General features: G+C 40.1%; 1 protein-coding gene across 2 annotated transcripts in view; it reads right to left on the bottom strand.

Annotated features, from left to right (window-relative positions):
- Positions 1 to 26,650, bottom strand: part of LOC137344429 (synaptotagmin-B) — a 536,286-nt gene that overhangs the window by 87,414 nt on the left and 422,222 nt on the right. For both annotated transcript variants that reach the window (XM_068007395.1, XM_068007394.1), the window contains 3 exons: positions 21,474 to 21,650; positions 20,078 to 20,253; positions 4,837 to 4,965 (listed from right to left, as the gene is read on the bottom strand). In XM_068007395.1, the coding sequence (XP_067863496.1) occupies positions 4,837 to 4,965; positions 20,078 to 20,253; positions 21,474 to 21,650 (482 nt within the window). The remainder of the gene's footprint in view (positions 1 to 4,836; positions 4,966 to 20,077; positions 20,254 to 21,473; positions 21,651 to 26,650) is intronic.

The following is a 26,650-nucleotide window of genomic DNA, read 5'->3' on the forward strand; positions in this document are numbered from 1 at the left end:
TTTAAATTCCACTGTTTATAGTGGGGAGATATGTGTTGTTTAATGCATTATATATGCACCTGCACACGGGCACTGGTACTCTAAGTTTTTGAGAAGCAGAAGCACGTAGTGTGTATGCACAGTGTATTCTATCTAGTGACCTAAGTAGCCAGTCTCATAGTGATAAGGCTGGTATAAATAGATCTGTTATGTATCATGACACTTCACCAACGTGGGCAGGTCTTGCGGAGGTGGTGCAATCAGGCCTGCTTTGTGTTAAGTAATTCTATACTTGGATTTTTACTGTATATTTACACTACTGCAAATTGTAAATGCAATGCAAAAATCCTAGCTTAACAAAAGTCAAAACTTAAAGTGCCACTGTATGGGCACAGGCCCAAGTATGGGGACCGAAAATCCATGACCTATGGTGTCGGTGGAAGGGCCGGAAATTGGGTTGGGATCCTCCGCTCATCCCAAACAAGGGAGCTGGTGTATGGGGAGAGGGGACTCCCAGCTCGGAGCTTCTTTGTCCCCGGTGTAGGAATCCAGCAGAAGGTAGGAGTACCACCTGGGTGGGGGGGGGGGCTCAGGCCTGTGACTTGATCTGGATTCCTGAAGATCTTATCAAATTTTTTAGCTGTTTTTTGGCTCCTAGTGATTATTAAGTAGTGCGTGTTCTTGTGTGTACACAATGGTGTAAAGGTACTCAGCAATACCAATTTTTGCCGAGAGAGCTTTCTAATGTAAACTGGGAACTGGATTGAGATTGGCAAACAGAGAAGGTTATGACATTAATGGTGCATTCACACTACAAGCTAAACTTGTGGAGTTTAAAATTGGTGTCAAGGCCCGAGCAAACTATGTTGCAAAATGGAGTGAGACTCCCATTTACACTAAAAACTGTAGCATCGAAGTGAAGTGAAAATGCTTTGCTTTGATGTTAGTTATAATGGAAATACACCCTAATACATCCTGTATGAGCTGATTTAGATCCCAGGGCCCAAACATATGGTGATAAAACACTTGAAACCCTCTGCACTGCCTAGTCCTTAAATTAAAACACAAAGGGAGACAGACCTTAAGAATAGAATTTTCCCAATTAATTTTGAAATCCAGTGAATAATTAATCCTCAATTAACAAGCTGAAGTCTTATGTTTAGAAATGGCATAGAAGTGCATCAGTTCGAAACACTACATACTGACAAAAATGTTATAGACAGTTCGAAAGAGACACAAACCTTACTTAATGCCAATCTAACTTTATCCTATGTTCACTTCAACGAACTAAACGTAATTAATTTTATTTAAATATCTTGACGGCGCCTACAGGATATGAAGAGTTTTGCAGAGATGAGATTGTGTAATGACATTTCAGATTTGTAATACAATGCAAATATCATTACACGTAATAATAGGATGGGAATAAAATTTAAATTGCAAACTTCAGCTCTCCCACTAAGAAGTTAAATGATACATGTAAATTTTATCATTTACAACCAGCTGAGTGCTGGTACCATAGGAGGCTCAGGATGCCATCCTCCTGGAGCTAAGTATAAGAAAGAACCTGCAGTCCATGCCAACAGCAGTGATATGTATTCACATATTTTGGTGAAATATGGGGTGGAGAGCAGCTTTTTAATTTGTCTTAGAACAATATTTTTCTGGTGTTGGATGATAGGTGTTTCTTTGTATATGAATCATTCTGCGGGGGTCACACTGTGTACTGAGCATGTCTAATTACAAAGGACTGAAGACTGCAGTTTATTGAGTGACCCCTGTGCAGAATGTAACACTGAGCAATTCAGAGATAATTGATGCTATATAATCTTTTCTTTCCTTGATTTGTATAAAAATTGCTGTTTCAATGTTCCCGTGATGGCTTTAAGTGGTCAAAAAAACTCCCCAGTATGGTACTGAGCCATACAGACACCTGGTTTGTGCTGAGTTAGCTGTGCTCAGCCAAGCTATCAGTTGAGGCGCTACAAATGGCCTCAGCACCTGAGTTAGGGAGGGGAAAAAGATCAGCTCCAATTCCTGATTGCTATCCTAATCCCTGCTGGAAAGTGCATGTTTGTGGATATTAGGGGCTGGATTTTGACTATCGGAAGGTCGATCAGCGGAGCACGCTGGCCGACCGCCCAATAGTGCCAGCAGGAGGTATGGACTATTTTGTGGGTTGGGCCTCATATCCATACCAGGGGCCAGCAGCGGGCACCAAACGGTTGCCTTGCTGCTGCTAGTCAGCACTGGGCCAGTGCATTATTCAACAGCCTGGAGAACAAAGTAATGGAGGCCTGTCAAGTGCCTGTTGAGGTCTATTGCAGCAAGAGTTAATGCATTTTGGAAAGAGAGAAATTTGGGAAAAAATAATTGAATTGTGTGATTTTATTCTCTGATGTGCCACTAACAATCTGTTTGGGTGTGATATATATGGCACACACTGTCGCTGTCATCCATTAATGTGGCATAACCAAGAGTATTACAGTTGCATAAGCGAGAAATGAAAATCTTGGGCACACAAGTGAGCCTCTTTAATGGCTTTTGCTGATTGAAATGTCATCTATGTCTTTGCAATGTTACATAGCCAGCAGCAAGAGCCCTCCAGTGAGTGCTGAACCTTTCATCACGCTTTGGTCTTAATTAGGATCAGCTACATGCAGGCCTAGGGAAACAGAAGTGTAACGGACCATTGGACCCAATTTTAAAAGATTTATGAAGTGTTGCCATGGCAAGGAGTCTTGCAAGAGACTTTGCCATGTTTAAATATGGAGGAGTATGTAGTCATGCAATGTGTGCCATGGTGAGGCGATAGCACTGATGACTATGTCTGCTAGTAAAAATATTTTATAGTTTCAGTACTGAACCCAAAGCAGAAAACAAGATGGGAATTTGAGGTGGGTGTCACAATATGTTGATGTTGCAATTCGTTTGCCACTGAGTGATAGGACATGAGTTCATCATCTCCCTTCATTCCAAGATTCTCAAGATGCAAACCAAGGATTTGTGAATGATAGCCTATGTCTGACTAATCTAGTTGAATGTTTTTGAGGAGGTCACTAGCATGGTGGATAGGGGAGTGTCTATGGATGTTGTATATATGGACTTCCAGGGGCATTTGATAAGGTTCTGCACAAGAGATTATTACCAGAATGAGTGCACATGGAATTGGAAGTAACCTTGTGACACAGGTCAGTAATTGTTTGGGAGTTGGACACAGAATGTAGGGATAAAGGGAACATTCTTTGATTCAGAGGATATGACAAGTGATGTCCCCCAGGGATCAATACTGGAGTGAGCTTTTCACCATATTTACCATAATTATTTGAATGAAGGAATAGAGAGTTGAATATCCAAGTTTTCAGATGACACTAAGTTAGCAGGCACAGTAAATTGTGGATGGGAGCAAGGAATTACAAAGGGACATAGACAGACTAAGTGAGTGAGCAAAACTATGGCTGATGGTGTTCAATGTAGGGAAGTGAGGTCATTCACTTTGGATCTGAGAAAGGTAAATCAGAATATTTTCTTAATGATGAGCGACTAGGAGCTGTGGAAGAGAAAGGGGATTTAAGTGTCCATGTACACAAATCATTAAAAGCTAGTGCATTGGTACAAAAAGTAATCAAAAAGGCTAATGGAATGTTGGCATTTATCTCAAGGGGTTTGGAATTCAAATGTGAGGAAGTGATTCTTTAGTTATATAGAGCTTGGTTAGACCGCATCTGGAGTAATGCATTCAGTTTTTGGCACCGAACCTCAGGAAAGATATACTGGCCTTGGAAGGGTACAGTGCAAATTCACCAGAATTATACTGGGGATTAAAAGGTTAAATTATGAGGGCAAGTTTAATAAATTTGGCTTGAATTATCTTGAATTTAAATGGTTGAGGGGTGATCTAATCGAGGTATTTAAAATAATAAAGGGATTCAATAGGGTAGATAGAGAGAAACTATTTCCTCTGGTGGGGGAATCCAGAACAAGAGGGCATAATCTTAAAATTAGAGCTAGGCCTATTAGGAGTGATATCAGGAAATACATAGAATTTACAGCACAGAAGCAGGCTATTCGGTCCAACTATGCCAGTGTTTAAGCTCCACACGAGCCTCCTCCCACTCTATTTACTTTATCTCACCCTATCAACATATACTTCTATTCCTTTCTCCTTCATATATTTATCTAGCTTTCCCTTAAATGCAACTATGCTATTTGCTCAACCATGTGGTAATGAGTTCCACATTCTCACCACTCTCTGAGTAAAGAAGCATTCCTTCACGCAAAGGGAAGTAGAAATATGGAAATCTCTCCCTCAGAAGGCTGTGAATGCTGGTTCGTGATCAGCATTGACAGGCCTCGGAGCTGAATAACCTAAATCACTCCGACTGCTGGAGATTGCAAAGTAGCATAGGAAGGCGTAAAGGGAAGGAGGAAATTAGATTTTAAAAATAGGATTAAAAACAAATAATGGTTTAAAATCCACTAATGTAATAAATCAAGGACATGACAATAAGTGGTCTTATTAAGAGCAATTTTATTATAGGACTAGAAGGCTGCAGACTGGCCAATTATAATGAGCAACATATCAGTGTTTCATTATTACATCTCCTTCCAATAGAGACTCATAGCTTTCGAATACCTGTCTTGGTCACAGTTGCTCAGCAAGAAGTAAAACATGACCATGTGAGTAATCAAACCGTCCATTTCTTTTCCCCCTTGGTCAGGAAAGTCTTTCTCAGCTGCGTAACTAAGAACAAACTGAATGTTGGAATAGCCCATAATTAACTGATTTCCATTAATTTCTACAACATCTTGTAAGCACTTTGCCTTTCCAGTGAAATCAGAATGCCGACATCTCACCTGATTACCCTGGAAGTCATAATCCAATGAAAATTGCAGTTTGCCCAGTTTTTCTTCCTCCTTGGGTTCCTCATCCTTGTCTTCACCTTCAGTTAAACCAGTTTCTGCATCATCATCATCCTGTTTGGTCTGCGAAAAGGAAGAAAAACTTTGATGAGTTTCCCAGGAGGTCCTTTACTGTTTACAATATATGGGCAGCAAGGTTCCTGATTTGAAGGAAATGTTTTTTTTAACCCCGTAAGAGAGGCAGTAAATGCAGTAGAGTATGCCTTTTGCTAGCTTTTGAAAGCCATTAAACTTACAATTTGTACAAATACAAAGTGGTTTAGCCTCAGTCAACTGACAGAGGTTTGCCATATTGGCTGATGGGTCAATTAAAACTGGCACTTCAGTTATGAACTGAATATAAAAATACTGTGTGGAGTTTTAACAGTATTGTGGAGCATTTTAACACATTATCTTGAGACTGCTATTGATTTTTGAAACATTTGAACTAGAAAACATAGGCCACAAAAGGCAATCTACCATTTAAATGGCTGAGTGATTTTGCAGTGCAGATCTGAAGAAAGCTGATGCGATTGAATATTAATAATCAGGCGTGCAGATGATAATGTGCTTCAAAGAGAGCAGGCAATACTAGAGTCATTAAAATAATCTTAATTGGTATTTTCCTGCATTGCTACAACTTCAGGTCTATAAACCACATTTGCGTGTAATTCACAGTCCAACATGCCTAGTCTTATCCATCAAACCTCTTAAGCTGCAATACACTTATGGCAATGTGCACAAGCTTTTAAATTCAAAGTTGCCTCTGTGGCTCCACAATCTCCATGCGCCTGTCTGTGCATGAATGCTCAAGAGGGATTAATTGGTTTTGTCTGATGTTTCTCAAAACTGTCCCTAAGACGGTGAGTTCCACGCTATGCTTTCTGCCAATTATAAATAACATTTGCATAAATCCATATTATTCAGAACAATCTTTCAATTTTTGTGCTTGTAAGAAAGTATAGTTGTTGTGTTCCTTTGACTAATCTGATCACAGAACCAGAGAGCACTGTCGAGAACAAACTGGTTCAGTCACAAACATGACCAATTCCATTGTGCCAAAAAAAATGAGACATACAACTCCCCCACTGTGCACTCTGCTAAACTTCTGGCAAACCTCAATCTCCTGGTACAAGCTGCACTGCTCCCTACCGCTCCAGGCAGATCCCCTGCTACTATATGTGTGGCTCCAGGACCAACTCGCCATGGCTCCAAGCCCTATTCGTTGCCATTCTCCACTCAGTAAAGTCTGGGGCCTAGAGACAAACAATCACCACAGAAACAAGCAGAGAATCTGGGGTCAGGAGGCAGAGGTGCTGTGCATCCCCCAACCCTCCACATGAATATTGACTGGAGCCCCAATTACAGATACTTTTCTCCCCAAAGTAAAACCTACGTTATCGTATGCACAAGGCCCTAGTGGTTGCAGTGATATTAAAAGGAAAAGTACTATTGTTGTAATTTTTGTGATGATACCAGTATTGGGGCTTCACTCTATATTAATATAGGAAGGGAGGGAGGCCCCAATCTCTCACCTGGATGTTCCCTAGTCCCCAGCAGGTGTTGGCCTCCCTGGTCACCCCGTCTCATCTGAATGCAGGCCCCAGCCTTCTGCCTTGCTATCTTCTAGCCCATGCACTATGAACAACTTGGTCACTCCTTCCCAGCCCAGTATAGCACTGGCTTCCCTGCTTGTTCCTTTCTGGCCCTCGTCCTCCCACTTGCTACCTCTCACCCATATGCATCTCCAGCCTCGTTGCTTATGTTTCTCTTTTGTTCTGTCCTGGCCACAGACAATCACTTCCACAGATATCAGCGAATTGATGCTGTGAGTTGGGCAAAGTTAATGACATACAGGAAGAGAGACAGAGGAGAGTGTGAAAGAGGCATACGCAGAGTGAGAAACATACAGAAACGAGAGGAGACCAAGCAACAGAGAAACTTACAGAAAAAGGGAGAGTCAGAACAAGAAAAGAAGAATATAAGAAATAGGAGCAGGAGTAGGCCATACAGCCCCTCGAGCCTGCTCTGCCATTTAATAAGATCAAGGTTGATCTTCTACCTCAACTCTACTTTCCTGCTGATCCCCATATCCCTTGATTCCCTTAGAGGCCAAAAATCTATTGATCGCAGTCTTGAATATACTCAACGACTGATCACCCACAGCCCTCTGGGATAGAAATTCTTCCTCATTTCAGTCCTAAATCGCCCACCTCTTATCCTGAGACTATGCCCCCTTAGTTCTAGACTCTCCAGCCAGGGGAAGCAGCCTCTCCGCATCTACCCTGTGAAGCCCTGTAAGAATTTTATATGTTTCAATGAGATCACCTCCCATTCTTCTAAACTCCAGAGAGTATAGGACAACCCTCTCATCCCAGGAATCAATCTCGTGTATCTTCGTTGCACCGCCTCTAAGGTAAGTATGTCCTTCTTTAGATAAGGAGACACAGTACTCCAGGTGTGGTCTCACCAAAGCCTTGTACAATTGTAGCAAGACCTCCTTACTCTTGTACTCCAACCCCCTTGCAATAAAGGTGAACGTACCATTTGCCTTCCTAATTGCTTGCTGTACCTGCATGTTAACTTTCTGTGTTTCGTGGACAAAGACACCCAAATCTCTCTGAACACTAACATTTAATAGTTCCTCACCATTTAAAAAATATTCTGTTTTTCTATTCTTCCTACTAAAGTGAATAACCTCACATTTCCCCACATTATACTCCATCTGCCACCTTCTTGCCCACTCACTTAATCTGTCTATATCCCTTTGCAGACTTTTTGTCCTCACAGCTTACTTTCCCACCTAGCTTTGTATCATTAGCAAACTTGGATACATTACACTCTGTCCCTTCATGTAATTCATTAATATACAAGTTACAGCCCGCCAACCTGAAAATGACCCGTTTATTCCTACTCTCTGTTTTCTGTCCATTAACCAATCCTCTATCCATGCTAATATATTATCCTCAATCCCAAGATTCAGAGACAAACAGATACAGAGTAACATCAATGGAAGATAGTGTATAAGAGAAAGGAGATGGAGAGTTGTAGGCTGCAAATCAGGCAAAGAGAGACAGGTACAGGAAGAGAGGGGGACAATTTAAAAACTTTTTTTTATCCCTGAGCAATGCCTCGGGAGAATAACCACTAATATTAACCAGTTGATTGAAGGCGATGAAAAAAATGGAAGAGAACACGTTACCGCAATTTAGAATTGCTGGAGTTTAGCTACCTTTGTTTTTATAATTATATCAATATATAATTAAAAAGAAAGCATAAATATGTGGTATTTTCTTTGTTTTCCCATTTTAACAAAAAATGAATTTACCACATCAGATTGATGTGAAGAAATGAGTGGAAATAAATATATTTTCAAATGATCTTGGGTTTTAAAAATTTAGAAGAAAATACTCTTTTTATAGTCAAAGCCCTACAACTATTAAAAATAAAAGATTTCTTGATCAGCAGGTTACCTCCACCAATTAAAGTGACAGTAGTCCATGTGACTATGTCATATGTGAGTTATCTGACTAACGACACATGAGAGTATATATTATATATATATCATGCTGCTAATAATAAAACTATCTAGTACTTTCATTCCCTGTCTCATTTAAGATCCCATGGCATTAGCTGATGAAGACCAGGGAACTTTCAGATTCATACCTCTTCCTCAGCTAATACAGTCTATTCTCTTTAGTTTAAAGTATTTTTTTAATTCGTTCATGGGATGTGGGCGTCGCTGGCGAGGCCAGCATTTATTGCCCATCCCTAATTGCCCTTGAGAAGGTGGTGGTGAGCCGCCTTCTTGAACCGCTGCAGTCCGTGTGGTGAAGGTTCTCCCACAGTGCTGTTAGAAGGGAGTTCCAGGACTTTGACCCAACGACGATGAAGGAATGGCGATTATATTTCCAAGTCGGGATGGTGTGTGACTTGGAGGGGAACATGCAGGTGGTGTTGTTCCCATGTACCTGCTGCTCTTGTCCTTTGACTATATATGCTGTGCATTTACGGAATCCTACACTCATCTGACGAAGGAGGAAAGCTCCGAAAGCTTGTGATTCCAAATAAAGCTGTTGGACTATAACCAGGTGTTGTAAGACTCCTTACATTTGTCCTTTTAGGTGGTAGAGGTCACGGGTTTGGGAGGTGCTGTCGAAGAAGCCTTGGCGAGTTGCTGCAGTGCATCCTGTGGATGGTACATACTGCAGCCACAGTGCGCCGGTGGTGAAGTGAGTGAATGTTTAGGGTGGTGGATGGGGTGCCAATCAAGCGGGCTGCTTTGTCCTGGATGGTGTCGAGCTTCTTGAGTGTTGTTGGAGCTGCACTCATCCAGGCAAGTGGAGAGTATTCCATCACACTCCTGACTTGTGCCTTGTAGATGGTGGAAAGGCTTTGGGGAGTCAGGAGGTGAGTTGCTTAATTCAAATTCATCTGACAATTCAATTATTTTAGCACCAAATTCCCATTTTGTTGCGTCCTTTACATTGCTTAATTCAAATGATTGAATAATTGAAATGTTTTTAATGCAAAATTCAAATTTATATTTTCAGGAGTAAACTGCTTCATCAAAAACCCAGCCACAACTATCTGGTCATTCACCCATTTGAGGGATGTGGTCTGCACTGAATGACCCCCATGTTTGCTTGCATAACAAAAGTCAATTCTTCAAAAGCAATTCACTGTGTCAACACTGAGATGTTTTGACCAGATAAAGTGCCATATTATTACAACTCAAGCAGTTATGTTGTAGTGTGCAGTGACAAAATACTAAGCAGTAACATTAAAGACACAGCAGGTGGGCTAACTTACATACCAGTGATATACTGCCTGTATGTGTTTATGAAAGTATCTCTTGGAAATAAATTGCTCATCATTAATATTGAATTCCTTCTGTGTGCTGCTAATTGGTAATTTGTGTATAGCAATTACTGTCAGTAATAACCTTGCAATTGAAAAAAATCTATAATTAATTAGTAATTAACAATAACTGATACTCAGACAAAATAAATAATTTTCCCACACAATTCTATCACTGTGGAGGTACCCAGACTAGGGAATTCATGAATCATTTACTATATTTGCTCATGGACCACTGCACTACGAATCCAGTATTCTTTTGTAAAATGGGTACTGTGCCTTTATTGTGCATTTTAAAGTGAAAGTTTTCCAATTGACTTTGTAGCCTGCGAGCCTGAAAATCTGCGGCCATTCCAGTTACTCCTGCCATAACATCGGTGGGAGTGCCCCACAGCTGGAAATTAGGCTGGGACCTGGTGATGCTGGGTCCCAGTCTTCCCCCAGAGTTTCCTCTTTGGCTTCCACCCACTTCACCAATGGCTATCATCATAAATGTTGGAGTGTCCTGGGCATTCAGTGGCACCTGATAGATAGGCAGAAGTGGGGGATGACCTGGGTATCTACGCTGGATTGAGGCCTGGAATCCCTAAAGAGAATGCAAATTTTATTTTTTCTAATGATTTTTTTTAATGCAGCCGAGGAAGGGACTGGTATCCTTCCTTGAAGGGCAACCTCCGATGGACATTTCCAACCCTTCGAGTATGGTGGGCACCCTAGATGCACCCCTAGTGGGATTCAAAGCAGGGAACCTCCCCCTGACCCCAGAAAGTCCACCATAATTGCTGGGATAACTGGCTTGCGGTTTTTTAGGCCTTTGTGATTTTTACTAGCTATCTTTCAAATTTGTAACTCCTGCTATACAGACAAGCATTGGCCCACAGATATGTAGTAATATCTGTGAATGTGACTGAGGAGGAAGAGAAGGGGTTACATATTATCAGGGAAAAAAATTATGCCAAGCACGAGAAAGACTATTTGTAGGTGTAGGCTTAATGCAGCCATGACCTCTTCTGTCCACTCCTCCACCCCAGCTGCGACCACCTGCTTATATAGAAAAAAAATCATTGCTCCGTCTTATTGTAAATGCAGAAAAAAATTGGTATTTGCGACTTGTCAAAGGAACACTCTCTGGCAATGAAATAATGTGATTTTTTTTTAAAAATGTGAAATTACAAAGTCATTTTGAATTGGACTCAAAAAAAATCAAACATTTTCATTTTCCAGTACATCAGCAAAAATCTGGTTTTGTGTGTTTGCCAATAAGAAGCCAACTTTTTCATTAAACATGCAAAGAACATTGCATTCTCGTTCCCTTGCAACAAATGTAATTTTCTATCTTGCGATCTCTATATTACAGTAAATTATTGCTACCTCAGCAATCCTTAATCCTTTGCTCTCAAATCACCACTGATATTCAAAATATTTTTTTTAATAAAAAGACTAAGTAAAGGGACAAATGCAGGCAAAGGGTTAAATCTTAAAGCCAAAACAAAACAAATTCTTGGAAGAACCTACCATCCAGTTGAAATCCAGGATAGTCAGAAAACACGATGTCAGACAATATAGATCAGGAAGAGCACAGAAAAAAAATTGAAAAGACAAACAGGCAGTGAACCATCACAAAAAGCTACAAAGAGATATGACACACACAGACTCGCTCTAGAAAAACTGTTCTCAGAAGGTTGTGAGAGATTCTGTTTGCTTAATGTGTACTGTGTGATATCTGTCATCACACAAAGATTTATATAGGCTGTAATTCAAAATGACAAAAAACAATATTCAAAATCTTTTTGTTTCCGATTTTCGTGCCTCTTCTCCCTTCCGCTCCTGGAGTCTCTTAGTTAGGGTATGGATACCAAAAACCCTTTAGTACCTCACCCAAGGGCCCTTTCTTTACATAGGAGCCTCATCAGTAAGTGGCAGAGATATCGCAGTTGAGCCCGGTGCTGCCTCCACACACCCAGACTATCAACAGCAATCAAGAGCAGTCACCTGGGTTGATTTTTCTCTTCAGAGCACAGTGGTACTAACGCCAAATGCAGCACTCCCAACTGCTGCCCCAGTTTAGATGAGCTAACTCAACGCAGACCCAAGTGAAAATATCAAATAATTCCTACACATTTTACTTTATTTCTTACTGACACAAAGGACATGAATTTTATAACTATTCTGTTGAAGATGATGTCACCTATACTGCCATTGCCAGCTGCTGTGTGATATATAGATCCCTAAAACATGACTTTGCTAAAGACCTAGGGCTCAATTTTGAAATGGTGGCAGGTTGGGAGCGGGGGGGCGGGTGGTGAAGGTGCGCATGGCAAACCCGAATAAACAAACCTTACTGTTTACAATGCGATCGCATAGTAACTGATGGTGGTTAACGTGCTCTCCGGGTTTCGTGCCTGGCAGCTGCAACGGGGAGGGTGGGGGGGGCCTGACGTCATCCAGCGCTGGAATGGAAGATCGGGGGGACATCAGGGGGTGGGTGAAGAAGGGGTGATCAGGGGGGGTGTAGGGTGAAGAGGGGATGATCGGAGAGAAAGATATCGGACATTGGACCGGGGTGGAAAGGTAGGTTGATTTTGTGTTTTAACTTCATGCAATGGTTTTTTATGTAATTTATTTCGTTTCTTTTTACCTGATCTGGCCCTTTTTCACCAGGCGTGAATCAGAAGCGATGGGAAAGCCGCCCAGGTAACTTAAATTCGTTCTAAGTACGTAATCTGTCACAAGTAAAGTGCCTTAAGTACCTCAATGGCTCTTAAAGCCAGCGGGACTTCTGGATTTGGGATGCCTGCACGCACACAGGTGCGTCCGTGGGGAACTCTGATGTCGGCAGGTTGGAGCTGGGCTCCGAACCCAAACAGGATTTCCGCAATTTTCAGAGCCCCCACGCCCCCATCGCACCTGCATTTTCCCAGGAAAATCGAGTCCTTAGAGTCTCATATGATTGCAAGCCAGAAATTCTGGTTGGTTTAAAAAATAGGTGCTATAACAAAGCAGCTGAATTAGAAAAGCAATATGATGGCCAACAGACATCTGTCCTGATCATAACCATTATCACATTGGACTGTTTTAAATATAGAAACGAATAATACCAAGTCTCCGAATATAAATCTGCTTTCTTGAAATATCATGTTCCTAAGATAGTCCAAAACTATGATTAATGTAAAAATTTTAAATGCCTCCTCAAAATCTACCTCTTCAACTACACTTACAGGCTTCTTAATTTGATGTCGGTTGTAGGGAAAATGTTGGGAGTCATGATAAGGGATGGGATATATGATCACCTGGAGACGTTGGCTGGTATTAGAGAATGCCAGCACGGTTTTAGCAAATGGAAGTCTTGCCTCGCTAACCCAATTGAGTTAATTGAAGAAGTGCACAAGTTATTGGAAGATGGCAGTCCGGTGATGTTCTATATTTTGATTTTCAGAAAGCGTTTGATAGAGTGCCACACAGAAGGATATTGGGTTTTCACCAAAAGGGATTGGCGGTCATATATTATGTTGGATAGGAAATTGGTTGAAATAAGGGAGGCTGAGGGTTGCCATCAGAGGGAGTGGATCTAAATGAGACAGGTCAGAGTCTAGTGTTCCAATCGGAGTTGTTCACCATCTTCATAAGTGATTTGGATAAGGTTGTGAATAGAACCAGTCACAAAGTTGAAGACATAAAACTGCACATGGGCTTTTGAATTTAGATCAAATGAGTAGCATATAGACCTATTTAGTTAAGTTAGAGGATTTACCACGTGTATAGCAGATGTCCTTCCATGTGGTTAAATGCAATGTTATGGATTTGGGTTTGGGAAACTCCAGGTATGCACGGCAGCCCACTAAAGATTATAGAGCAGGAGAGAGACCAAAAGGTCATAGTAGATAAATTATTGAAGGTCCACGTGCAATGTGAGGAGGCCATTGGGAAAGCAAATAAGGCTTTGGGTTGTATTGCTAGGACAATGCAACATAAAGCTAAGAATACCTATGCTTAGACTGTACTAGGCTTTGGTACAGCCGCTTTTGGAGTACTGGGTCTAGTTTTGGTCCCCACACATGGCAGAGGTAGCGAGGCTCTGGAGAAGGTATAGAAGAGGTCAACCAAAATGATACCCAATCTTAGTGCTCTTAGCTCCATTAGAGAAACACAGAGTTAGAGAAAATATGATTAAGGTTTTTAAAATAATGAAGGGAATAGATCCTGTCCAATTTGGTAAGTTATTTGAGATGGATTGTGATGGGAGCATGATTCTAAAATACATAAATAAAGAGTAAGGTTAGGAAGCATTTCTTTTCACAGAGAGTCACTGTCCCCTGGAACACATTACCAGAAAGTGCAGTGAGGGTGGATTCCCTGTAGTTCTTCAAAAGAGAACTGGGCAAGTTCCTTGGAGAGAAAGACATTTCAAGTCATATAGGTTGCAGAATAACTGAGAATAGGAGACTAATGAGTTTCTGCCATCTCCTGGAGTAACTTGATTGTCTTAAGGGTTTGGAAAGGAATTTCCAAGTGTTCCTCTCCTAATAGATTGCATGATGAAGGAGGTGGGCTCATGGTGTTAAAAGTTGCACCATGTCTGGATGTGGGGAGCTTGACTGACCAATTGGTTTTATCATATGTCGTATGTACTTTTGGTCAACTTCACCAACTCAACCTCCAGCTCCTGCTCAGTGTCCAACCTCCACCCCGTGAAATGCCTTGAGACATTTGCTACATTAAAGGTACCATATAAGTGTAAATTGTTGTCTCCATTAACATATCTGAAAGATTATTCTAAACATTTGATTATCCTTTCAGTGAAGATTTTTTTCTAATACCTGTTTTAATTGTACTTTTCATTAATTTAAACTTATGTTCTCGTATCCTACTAATCTGACGTACTTTGAAGCAATATTTGTACCGTTTAATATTTTATTTATTTCAATGAGGTCCCCTGCTTTGAATTTCCTTCTCTCTTGCTTGTAGTACTAATCTTTTCTCAAAGGGTATCACCTTTACGCTTTGGATCACTTTTGTTGATTTGCTCTCCAACGCATGTACATTGCCTTCCTATTGTGGTGTCCAAAACTGCACGTAGCCCAGGTGCGGTCTGATCAGTACATTATAAAGCCTTCACATAACCTCTATTGACATGTATCGTACTGTTCTGACTATACAGGGATGATTCCACAACCCTGCACTTCCCAAGGAAAGGTGAGCTCGTGGGAGGGTCAGAGACAGAGCGACAACATTATAGCTCCTATTCTCTACCCCACGAGTTTGGTTCCCTCCTGGAAGCATTGTTCATGAGGCCACTCCTTACATTCCGACATTCTATTGCTTTTTAAAAACGTTTTGCAATATTGTCTAGACGTGAAAGTGATGCATCTATTACTACTAGGGTACCTTTTGAAATCTGCCTTGGCAAATTATATTCCATTCATTGTATATTTATTTCACACATTTGCTCAATGAAGAATACTTTACTTTTGTCAGTAATAAATTTGACTTGCATTATTGATATGATCTTCAAATTGTAAATTGCTTCCTCTGCCTCTACTCTCACTTGTAAATTTGACAAGCTTACAAGTGGTTTTGGCATCCAAAGTCAATTATATAGGTTAGAAAGAAGAGTGGTTCAAAGCACTGACCACTGGGGGTCTTCACTCAACACCTCCCTCAGTCCCCCAGGCTGACAACACATCTCTCACGAGTAGTCTGTCTTCTGTTTTTTTATCCAGTACCATGTTCTACCCTGGATCCCCAAGGCTTTTAGTTTAATTAGAAGTCCTTCATGTGGAAACTCTTTTACAAGAGTGTCAGTATGACACTGATGTCATTCACTTCAAATAGCTTTCTACTTGTCAGCAATGTTTAGAGGTTGTAGTGGCATAGTCAGAGTGGAATGAACAAACTCAGGCCGACCTTGTACCCGATAAGTGGCCAGCACTCCCTTCCACGTCTCGGCTATGGGATAACAGAAACTCTTTAAATCCACTACCATGCTGGCTTTCCATTACTTCCTGAGGTTGCGGACTTGGCACTATCAAATGACAGCTACTATATATTTCTAACTGAATTTTAGATAAAAAAATAAATTATACTGTTGCAAATTAGAACTTTTATTTCCAAGCAGAATTCTACAGAACAGTTTTTATCATCTTCAGCTATTATTTAATGCTATTTATAATAGCAATAAACACAAATCAAATCAAAATCATCATCATGGTTCCTATAATAAAAATGTTTCCAGTACTCACCAGACTGCTGACCAAACCTGTTAACTACTGGCCATGATATTTTTCAATGTCCACGTCTAGTTTAGAATATCAAGTGATTTTTTTTCGCAAGTATTAGTCTGATTGTAAAATGACCTCAAGGAAGATACTACACTAAGTTCATGTAAGGAGTGATTCTAGTTAAAAGGAAATTTTCTATTGCACAGCTGATGCCAGGCTCCCCAGGAGCAGTTCTTGCACAGCTGGCAATGAGCCAGATGTAAAATCCGATGGGACTCACTTAGACTGGCTGTTGGGAAGGCCCGTTTTTGGCATAGCATGGCTCTCCTGCATTATAATAAGTGCCTGAAAAGGAGGTCTGACCACCAATATGTCAAACAATTACAAACGACAAATGGCTTTTAATGTTATAAGCAGCCCAAGGTGCTGAGGAATGTTTGTGCGTTTAATGTCTTTTTTTGTGTGTATATTTGTCTTTTTTTATTTGTACAATGATTACTGGTGATTGGCTCAGTGCAGACACAGTTATCATCCCAGAACATTTAAGCAATTGTAATTTCTACTGTATATTGCAACTCAACTCTTTACTGTTCTCAGGCTTTTCCAAAACTAATGGCCCAGAAATTGCTTAAAAAGTAACAGTGAGCTCAACATTGCTCACCATTGATAGTGGCAAAATCAAGGAGCAAGTTCTGGCGTTCGCACACGCGCAGTGAAACACAGAAATCCGGAACTTGCTCCTCCTGGTTCGCTGGCGATATGACATCTTCTAATTAAAGAGAGATCGCCGGCTGGAATCAGTGGAAACAATAGACCAGCGCCAATTTGCTCATCTGCCCAACTGGAAAGCAACTATTGTCACCACAAAACAGGTACGCTTAAAAACACCAGGTCTAAACTAAGTTTTAACAGTCTTAATGTTACTCTTAATGACTGCCAAACAACTAAAAATTAACTTTTAAAAATGTGGAGTCTCATTACTCCTTATTTTAATAGTTGTTGGCGTTAATTTTTTTTTATAAACTAAAACTTTGTTTTACTTTTCCCTTCTGTTTCTTTTATTTAATTTGATTATTTCTTACCGTCTCTTTGTTTCGCTGTTTATAACTGTTTCAACAAATGATTTTAGTGCTGTACCTTTCACTTCCAGGATTTTACATTCCAGCCAGCAGAAACTCATCGTAGCGCGTCAAAAATGCTGCAATCTGTTTGGTCAAGGGGATAGAGTGATCCTCTCGCTTCTCCCATGGGTCCTAGCTTCGCTGGGTCCTTCTCTGCTTCCTATTAGAGGAAGTGCACCCAGTAAAGACCCTGGTAAGTAGTGGGTTAGTATAAATCTATGGAGTGGCGAGAACTGTTGGTTCACTCCTCCGAGCAATTTCTGGGCCGTTATGTTATTAGCATTCACTGTTTAGTAGAGACAGTCAGAACTGTTATTAACCCTTATTCTGTAAAACTTCTGTAAAAATTCCTGTGTGGTAATTTTAGTGAAGTGTAGATGATTAAAAAGTGGTAAAATACTGCTGAGTGCTCATTTTCACTAAGATTAATGAAGATGAGAATTTTAACTCAGTGACTTTTTTAACAGATGTATTTATGGGGAAACATCTCCTTTAAAAGCACAGGATTTCACATTTTCCATCACCATCAAAAGGATTCTCCATGTTTTCTATCTATAAACTGGCTTGGATTTTGGGGCTGCTGGGAGTCCTGTGAAAGTAGAAATGTGCTGTGCGGTGAATATTTAGTTCTTATAACCAGTCGCACTTGAAACCCAGTTCTTCAAGCTCAAAAGTACAAACGTGCCAAAGTCTACTGGCACAGCTCCTGCTGGGCATGTAATTCCATCTATCACAGCTGCACTGCACACTTGGAGGTGAGAAAATGTTCAGGACAAATGCCAAAACTTGGACCTGACAAGAAACAGCTGGGATTTCTGAGGTTGTTTCTCTGTACCCAACCAGCTAAAAGATAAGCAGGTTAAATTTTTTTCTGATGTTTTTGAATTGCAGCCCAGACAGATCTTTTAAAGAAGATTTATTTTCTAAAAATGCGTTCACTGCTTCAAAAAAAGCTTGAGCAGATGAACAGTTCTGCAGAAGATCGCATACATGTTCAATTGCATGTGCTCATCGAGCTACTTTGATGTAAATCTGGGTCCGTCATATCTCAAGGAAGTCAAAACACGCATACATAACAATCACTTGTAAAGAAGCTCAAAAATAAATCCAAAAGGTTAGAACAACACTGAAAAAACTACCTTACTGAATAGCCGAGACGTACACTTGTGAATGCATGGAACCTCCTCAGTTCTGAGGAGAGATGCAGTCCCATTAATATTTTAGAGATAATGGGGTAGAAATTAGTCTTGGGCATTATTGTGAAATTGGCGGTATTGTATCAACCGTCTGTTATACGCACTGCTTAATATTTAGTTCTTCAATGGGACTGAATAACAGGTGGGAAGTATAATGGGCGGCCGCTACAATACCGTCCGTTTCGCCATACCTCCCAAGACAGATTTTTCCCCCATTGTTTGGTGCTGGTTGCTCTTTTATTCTTCGCTAGAAGAAGATTCTGAATGTGGTTTTGATTTTTTTAAACATACATTTTTAGATGGCATCAAATGTTCAATTTTAACTAATATGTATTGAGTACACGGAAAAGTAAACTGCAGCTGCTTAGAGTATTTTAACATAAAACAGAGCACCCGATTGGGGTTTGACTTGCATTGAACTGTATTAATTAACAGAGGGATGCCTGTCAATCATGGCACTGATTGGCATATTATCTTCAATATATAAATAGCACTCAGAGTTTAAATGGTGATTTTTTTTTCTCTCTTTAAATAAGGCAGCAACCAGCAAGATAAAGCTACGATACTTGGTAATCACTCAATGTTTGCAACCATTTCCAAACCCATTTGCAAAGTTAATAGATATTCTTTGGTCAAGCAGAATTTGCTAGCTTATTAACCATTGCTGAAAGAATTGGCATTATGTCCCTGGATTAAAGGACTTACCAACTTAAAAATAGACATATATTCCAGCTTTAAATAACTTACAAGTGAAAGGTTCAAAGCACAGATACATCATATTTCTTTAGTTGTCTTTCTGCATGCTCTTTACATCCTACAAATGCTGATAATGTTACCATATAACACTGTGTTTCATAGCGGGGACATATCATTGGAGTGTTTTCTTGAGGTAATTAAATACATAAAAGAAAGAACAAGTATACAAGTTACAGCCATATGTTCTTTGTGGAAATCATATTACAAATTTCATTAATATAAAGCAATCTTTATCAATCAAAGAACAGATGGGCCAAAATGTTTGCGAGTCATATCCATGGATAATTGTGCAGGTTTTGGAACACATTCATTTGGCATGGCTATTCTGATTTTGTTATGTTCCTGCAGTGCGTTTTAACAATTTTCATGTAACATGAAATCAATGTCCTACCCCAGGAGACTAAGATCAAGGTAATGAGTTTTCCCCTAGTTACAGATAACATGAGGCAGCAAGAATGTTCCAAACCAATTTGATATGATGGAAACTCAAAAGAAACACACAATAACCTGGCTCCTCAGAGGATGCAGACTACCCTTGTTCATTACAAAAGCAATCATTTTCCAGTTTTGTTAATTATTCAAAAGTTGAATAGTAGTGGATTATGGCAATTTAGAATCCATTTATGTTTAGTTGATGTTATTCTAGTGTGCTAAAATCTACCATCGCTACCCACCTTCATTATGACCTGTTCTGTACTGCTCTGAACAATTGATAAATTAGAACTGATCAGATGTCAAAGATGTCTTATATGAAATACTGTGTTCACCATTTCAGGATATGTATGGTCAACTCTATCAATCACACAGTAAATTGTGACTTGACAGAATTGGCCGTTGCTGGCACGTAATCAAACAGGAATACCTTGACTGAACAAAGGTGAACTTAAACATGGAATTTGTAACTAATTGTTACAAATGACATCTCATTACCTAAATGACTTATTATATGCCATCACCACAGAACACATTTTAATTTGAATGTACCATAGTTTGGGAAAACCAGACTCGATAAACTTGGACTTACGTTTTCTCTCCATTACATTACCTGATTTCCACCTGAGTTTTTCACGTCTTTCATGTTGATGTCATTCTTTTTACCCTTGCCCTTCTCCTTCTTGTTTTTCTTCTTTTTACAGCAGCATTTCTTGCAAATGCAGAGGCAGCAGGTGAGAAGAAGCAGGCCACTGACAACAGCTATGGCTATCAAAGCCCAAGGTGGCACTGGCAAATGGATTTGAAAAATTGGTCAACTGGTATCAATCACAATGTCAGAGCCTGTAGCTTCCTGGCAATACATTTAATTTTTGACCTAGGCCATACCTTTCATTAACAGCTAAATATTTCCACCTAGAAATTGGTTTGTGCCCAACTTCGCAAACTTGGTCCTCTTGCATCATGAGGGCACAACTGGCGTGCTGGGGATGCCAGTTGCACCCCAACAGGCAGTGCACTGGTGATGATGAAGATGAAAATCAGCTGACAGTGACACCAGCACCGGAGCAACCATGAGCCAGGAAGGGTGGGTAGCAAATGTGGAGGGGGGTAACCGGTGGCCGGCAGTGGCCCACAGTTTTAATGCGGAGCTACAGGAGCACTCCTGCTTTTTCTGGCTCCATGTCAGGTAAGTAAAACATCTTTAAATGACCTTTTTGGTGGCAGCCTCCAGTGGTCCCTTTAAAGACTGCTGACTTGGCTACTCTGCACCTGGGAAAACTGACCGTAGCAAGCATGGTGTATGCTGCTGTCAGGCGCCAATCAATTTTGGGAAAAGGTCTGAAATAGGCATTAGGTCATTGTCTATGCAAATCAGGGGACGTAATGCCTGTTTCAGGTGGGCACCCTGGAGGACTACAAGGTTGTGTGGCGTATTCCTGGTGTAGAAAGAGCACACACATGCCATGTTGGACCCTTCAGTGCCCGTCTTGTGCCTGAAAAATAGGCACTGCGCAATCCAGTTTCTAAGCCTTAATATCTAAATCAAATGGAATTCAGTTAAACCTTAAAGAATCTTTTAAACTTATTAAAACTGATATACTTCCTGCATTCTAATACTAATCGAGGTACCGTTAAATTATATTATGATAATAATAACCTTAACTAATTAGAACTTGATTGTTCAGTATGGATTTCTACTTAGCTTTTGTTTTGCTCAAATGCAACAATCCCCCCCCTTCTCTTCTCCCCCTCAAAAGACCTTCACTCTAAAAAGCCAGTGAAATGTCAGCTGATGTGGAGCTCCAGTGGAGGTGCAGAAATCTGGGGTACATATATGGATATATGACCAAATTTGGATTCCTGGCCATTCTGACCAGAAAGAGCTCGAAATAAAACACTGCCATTTTAGCAACCAAGAACAAATGGCATCAAGTGTATTTAAGTAAAAACAGTAACTGCGTGACAGAAAAAACTCCACCTCATGAGTTGAAAGAAAACGTATTTACATGGAATTTTTTGCAGTTCATTCATAAATTTCTCTTTCAGCTTCTGTAAGACATCATTTTTCCCTTCCCCAGGGCCTCCGGCCTCTGTCGAGTTATCTCCAGTGTCGATAGGCATCATAGTGGTCGCGGCGATGGGTGCCACGAAAGCCTCTGGTCCAGACTTCATCTTGAAAAGAGCTAGCAGGTGTAAAAAAGAACACAATCTGTCAGCATTCAGGAAAATATACGTTTGCGTCAAAAGATTCTAAAACTAATAGAATTCCTTCGGATGATTTCTTTGTTACAGTTTGTGAATAATGCATTGATACTTTGTTGGGTTCATTTACTATTTAAAACAGCAAAGAAGAATGAATAGAATGCCGACTCAAAGTAGCAATGAATGTATTCGACTGGAATTAACTCATATTAATCAATGAAACAGAGAAGCTGTATACAGAGGAAAGCTTGCTAATATCGTTCCACACGCATCTATCTATTACTAACGTGATTCCAAAAGAAAAACGATTGTAAATCTGAAAGCAAACATTATTTTCAAATTAGGACAATAAACCTTAATTCTTACATTGTCTTGTATGTTATGTGTAAATTATTAAATTGAACACAGGCAGTCTGTAGTGTTTTGCCACAGTAATTTCATCTTATATTCATCGATACTCTGCCAGCCATGCAGCTCATCTCCTTTCATCTCCTTCCAACAGGAAGGCTGACTGCACAACTTATAACCTTCTTCATTTATTCTGATACTTGAGTCATCCTGTGCCTCAGTAAAAATAAAAATAGCCCCAAGCAGTATGATAGTTTGGGTGTCTGTTGAAGTTTGATATGAAGCTCAGTCAGGTTTGGAGAGTTAGAATGTCAACCACCACTGTGACTCGAACCCACAACTGCAGACAATATGGGAAAGTATGAAAATGGATCCAAAATTAAAATTTCTGTAAAAAGTTCCATTTTAATCCATTTCATTAAAATTTGTGATATTTCAACATTATCAGCTAACAATGATAAAACACGCACATAGACACCTTTACTTATCTCATAAAGCTGTGTGGTTGCTATAATATTCAATAACACTTTCCAGAAGCAAAAAATAAACAGATATTTAAATGTTGGAAAGGAAATTGGTGAGTATCCAATGGAGGATGAGATGAACAGCCTTCAGAATCAACTTGGAGAATTTATAAACTCTAGCTGGAAAGCACACAATAATCTGGGACTCTTCCCAGATTAATGACAATCCAAGGAAGACATGAGAATTCATCGGTGAAAGCCTGAAGCCATCTTCTGGAGAAAACTTGACTATAAAATGGAAGCTGTACTGAACATTAAACTGTGGAGCTTTGAGCAACCCGCAAGGGAAGTCTGGAACAGCAGTTCAGGGTGCATACAGTGGGAGGGAAAGTGAATCTTCAGGGGATCTGCAGAGGGAGGGTGTTTTTATGGCCTATGCTATGGGCTTACCTATTGTTACTTGTGACATTTACATTAGTAGTAAGGTGTTCAATATTTGTGATCAATTAGTTAATGACGGTGATGGATATGGAATAGAAAGTGCTTTGTTGTGCTTCAGATCGGAGCCAAATCCCAAATCTGGCTAGTTCAGTCATTCCTAGTCAATGAAAAGTTTAGTTTAATTAAGGGATGGTATTGCGAAGTCAATGTTTTGTATAATCTTGTTTAATTCTTTAACATTTGTTTACTAGGCTATCATCCCTGTTGATTACAGGGTAATGGCAATATTTTAAAACAAAACCCACAACTGTCTCTTTGCTAAATGGAAATGAGAAAGACGTGTAACTCTTATCTCACAGTATAAGTATTTTTTTGCAAACTCCCCTCCTTTAAAGTACAAGTGTCACAGAATGCGAAAACTATGCATGTTGTGGTAACAGCTATGGCCAGAAGAAATCAAAGCACAGCAGGCCCACTTAACTGTCGAAGCCTTCTCCAACACCACCACTGCTACCCTACCTGAGTATTCCATTGTGTATCCACAACAGATCGGATACAGCCAAAGTCAAATTCTTTGACAATTTTCCCATCCATTTATGGAGAGACATTGATGTGCAACAAAATGCAATGAAAATGTGGCACTCAAAAATATTTATCTAACACCCCTTATCCTAAAACTATACAGATTTAATACTACTTATTTATACTTCAATAACTTTTGCCTGATGAATGAATTGAAAATGAATTGAAAATGAAAAAGTAATTCAAATATAATAAGATTATATCTCTCAAGAGAATTTTTTCTAATATTCTTTGGCATCCAACCCATTGTTTTGTCTGCCATTTAGGAATAAAATGAATACTGCATATTCCTTTTATGATTTACATAAAGATATATCTTGCAACAGTAAATTTCAGAAGGCTGCTTGACACTAGCTCTTTAAACTGTTGAATTCATTACAGATAAAAACTATTTCTCATTCCATGTACTTTCTTTTATAATATCTTTTTTAACAGGCATGACAGTAATATTAATAAAATTAAGTATTAGCATCATTGCACGTGCAGATTCTGATTATATCTTAACAGTAACAAAGATTGTGAAATCATTTTGGCGTGACAAATTACCTCTTTACCATAGGAACTCTAACAGTCCTATTTAAGAGCAAGCTATCACCATCTCTAGAATATTATATAAACTACATTTTTATAAAGAAGAACCCATTGGGAACTGTGGAATATCATTTCTTTACCTGACAGTGAAAAGGATCACATTACTATTTGGACATATAATCGCCATTCCTTCATCGGCGCTGGGTCAAAATCATGGAACTCCCTATCTAACAGTACTGTGGGAGTATCTTTACCACATGGACTGCAACGGTTCAAGAAGGCGGCTCACCACCACCTTCTCAAAGGGAATTAATGCGAGCCTTGATGCAACACCCACATCCCAAGAATGAATACAAAAAAACTTGAAATATGAAATTCTAGAAGAAGTTTTCTGCATGCGTTGGATAAAAATGTTATTCCAGCCATGCATTGAGAACTCAATTTATAACAAAGACTTACAAAATTAAAATGAATAGAATATTACATGTGGTGTAAACTTAAGCATGTTAGGCCTTTTAATTCTTGCTAGAGTCATGTGTGGCAGCTTTCATCTCTCCAAAAGTGTTTGGCCACGACATAGAATTCTCTTAATTGCAGAGTCAGGTTGTATTATGGGCTGTTGAGAGGAGATAGTTTTATTGTGGGCCATGAGGTTGGTGAAAATTCTTATCTCCAAGATTGAATAATAGCTTATTTAAATAAAAGTAGATGAAAATCCAACGCAGCATCCATATTTTGTTTTAGAATGTGAAGTATATATGCAGGCTGGAATGTGGGCAGATTGCATAAATAGTTAGAGATGCCAGCCCTCCAGCATTGTCCCGGATCCTACAGAAATAAAGATCAATCTCCTGGATACTGCTGCAAACAAACCTGGTGTAAAATTATAGAGGCATTAAAAAATTGTTTATTAGTTATAAAAATATTGGAGATGGGATGGGGCACTTGGAGGTGGGAGGTCATGTGATGAAACCTCCAGGAATATGTCCAACCAGAGCTAACAATCCTATAAATGGTACTTAGCATGTTCATTACTTTACAAAATGAGTAACTTCTGAACATTTTGCCTGCTATTTAAAAAAAAAGTCCTGTTTCAAATAACTAGTTATCCACGATAAGGTTCTTTCACAGAGAATAGAAAGAGTATTCCACACCAGACTGCCAGCTGTCCATAAAGAACGCATTTCCACTGCAGCTCCTGGTCTCAGACTGCTGCAGCTGGGGTTCCAGCCAGGAAGAAGCCTGTTTACACTGTTGGCTCCAGCCTGGCTGGAACTCAAACTGCCCTGTTTAGGAAAGAACTGTACCATATGCAAAGCTGTCTCCCGAAAGAAGTTTAGTGTTTAGAGAACAGGAATGGGAGAGTCCCCAATTTCTCAGCATTTAAGAAAGAAAAAATAACTTGTATTCATATAGTGGCTATCACGGACTCAGGACGTCCCACAACTCTTTACTGCCAATGACGTACTTCTGAAGGGTCAAGTACAAGGATACTGCCGCTAGGGACTGGAGGGAATGGTTCCCGGCATCAAGGTAAGTAGTTGGGGGAATGGGGGAAGCCCTGGGGCAAGGGAGACCCAAGGTTTCCTTGTGAGGCTCGGAGGAATGCTGCTGCTCCTCCTCGCCCACAAGGAAACCCCCAAAAAATGGGTCATGGGACCCCGACTCTTACATATTAACGAGGCCCCACCAGCTTGCGATGAGTGCCTTTGATGCTTCCCAAAATCCGGGAGTGAAAATGGCAGCGGGCGGGGACGTGACGAGAATGGAGCGGCAAATACTTTACTGCTAATTTAGACCCCACCCACGCTGTTCTCAGACACGGGAGGTTAAAATTGGGGCTTAAATGATCTTTTTGACTTTTATAATAACCTCAACAGCCTGTGCAGCTACGTTGTTCAAATAAAATTGCATAGCTGCTGCTTGACATTCATGTAGCGCCTATCACGACCTCAGTCCCAAAGCGCTTTACGACCAACGAAGCACTTAGGTAGGGACAAGTACAAGGAGGCTGTTGCTTGGCTTTGTTCTAATAAATTTTGGATTCACTTAAGAAAGTATTACATTTTCTTGCAAAGTTGTCAAATGACAACAAGTGATTATCCTTCTTAGGGGGGAGCGGGAGGTGATGGGAGGAGTAGGTGAGGTCTATCTGGGATTGAGGTGGCTCCAATATGGCACACTTGGTGATGAAAGTTCAGAATCAAGTGAACATTCTATAGTAGACTGAGCAAGCAGTTATCTGAACCAGGCAAGGATGCAGTATTCCAGGGCACTGTTGATGTTTGACTAGTTGGTCTGGCTCACTAATGAAATCTGGAGGGGTAGAATAGTCACTGGGGGCCTGGGATTCTTTTCACATGGGAACAGGAGTAGGATATTCATCCCCTGGAGCCTGTTCCATCAATCAATTAGATCATGGCTGATCTGTACCTCAACTCCATTTACCCGCCTTCACTCCATATTCCTTGATACCTGTGGCTCCAGATAACCCTGCAAGCCAATGCTTTAATGGGCAGGGTTGTCTATCTTAGCAGGACCCTTGCTCACACTTGTGTCTCTGCAATCCTACGCTTAAACTCTCTAGGCATATTTAAGTAAGGTGTGTCCTTATT

The sequence above is a fragment of the Heptranchias perlo genome, chromosome 27 (genome assembly GCF_035084215.1).
Source record: "Heptranchias perlo isolate sHepPer1 chromosome 27, sHepPer1.hap1, whole genome shotgun sequence".
Lineage (NCBI taxonomy): Eukaryota > Metazoa > Chordata > Chondrichthyes > Hexanchiformes > Hexanchidae > Heptranchias > Heptranchias perlo.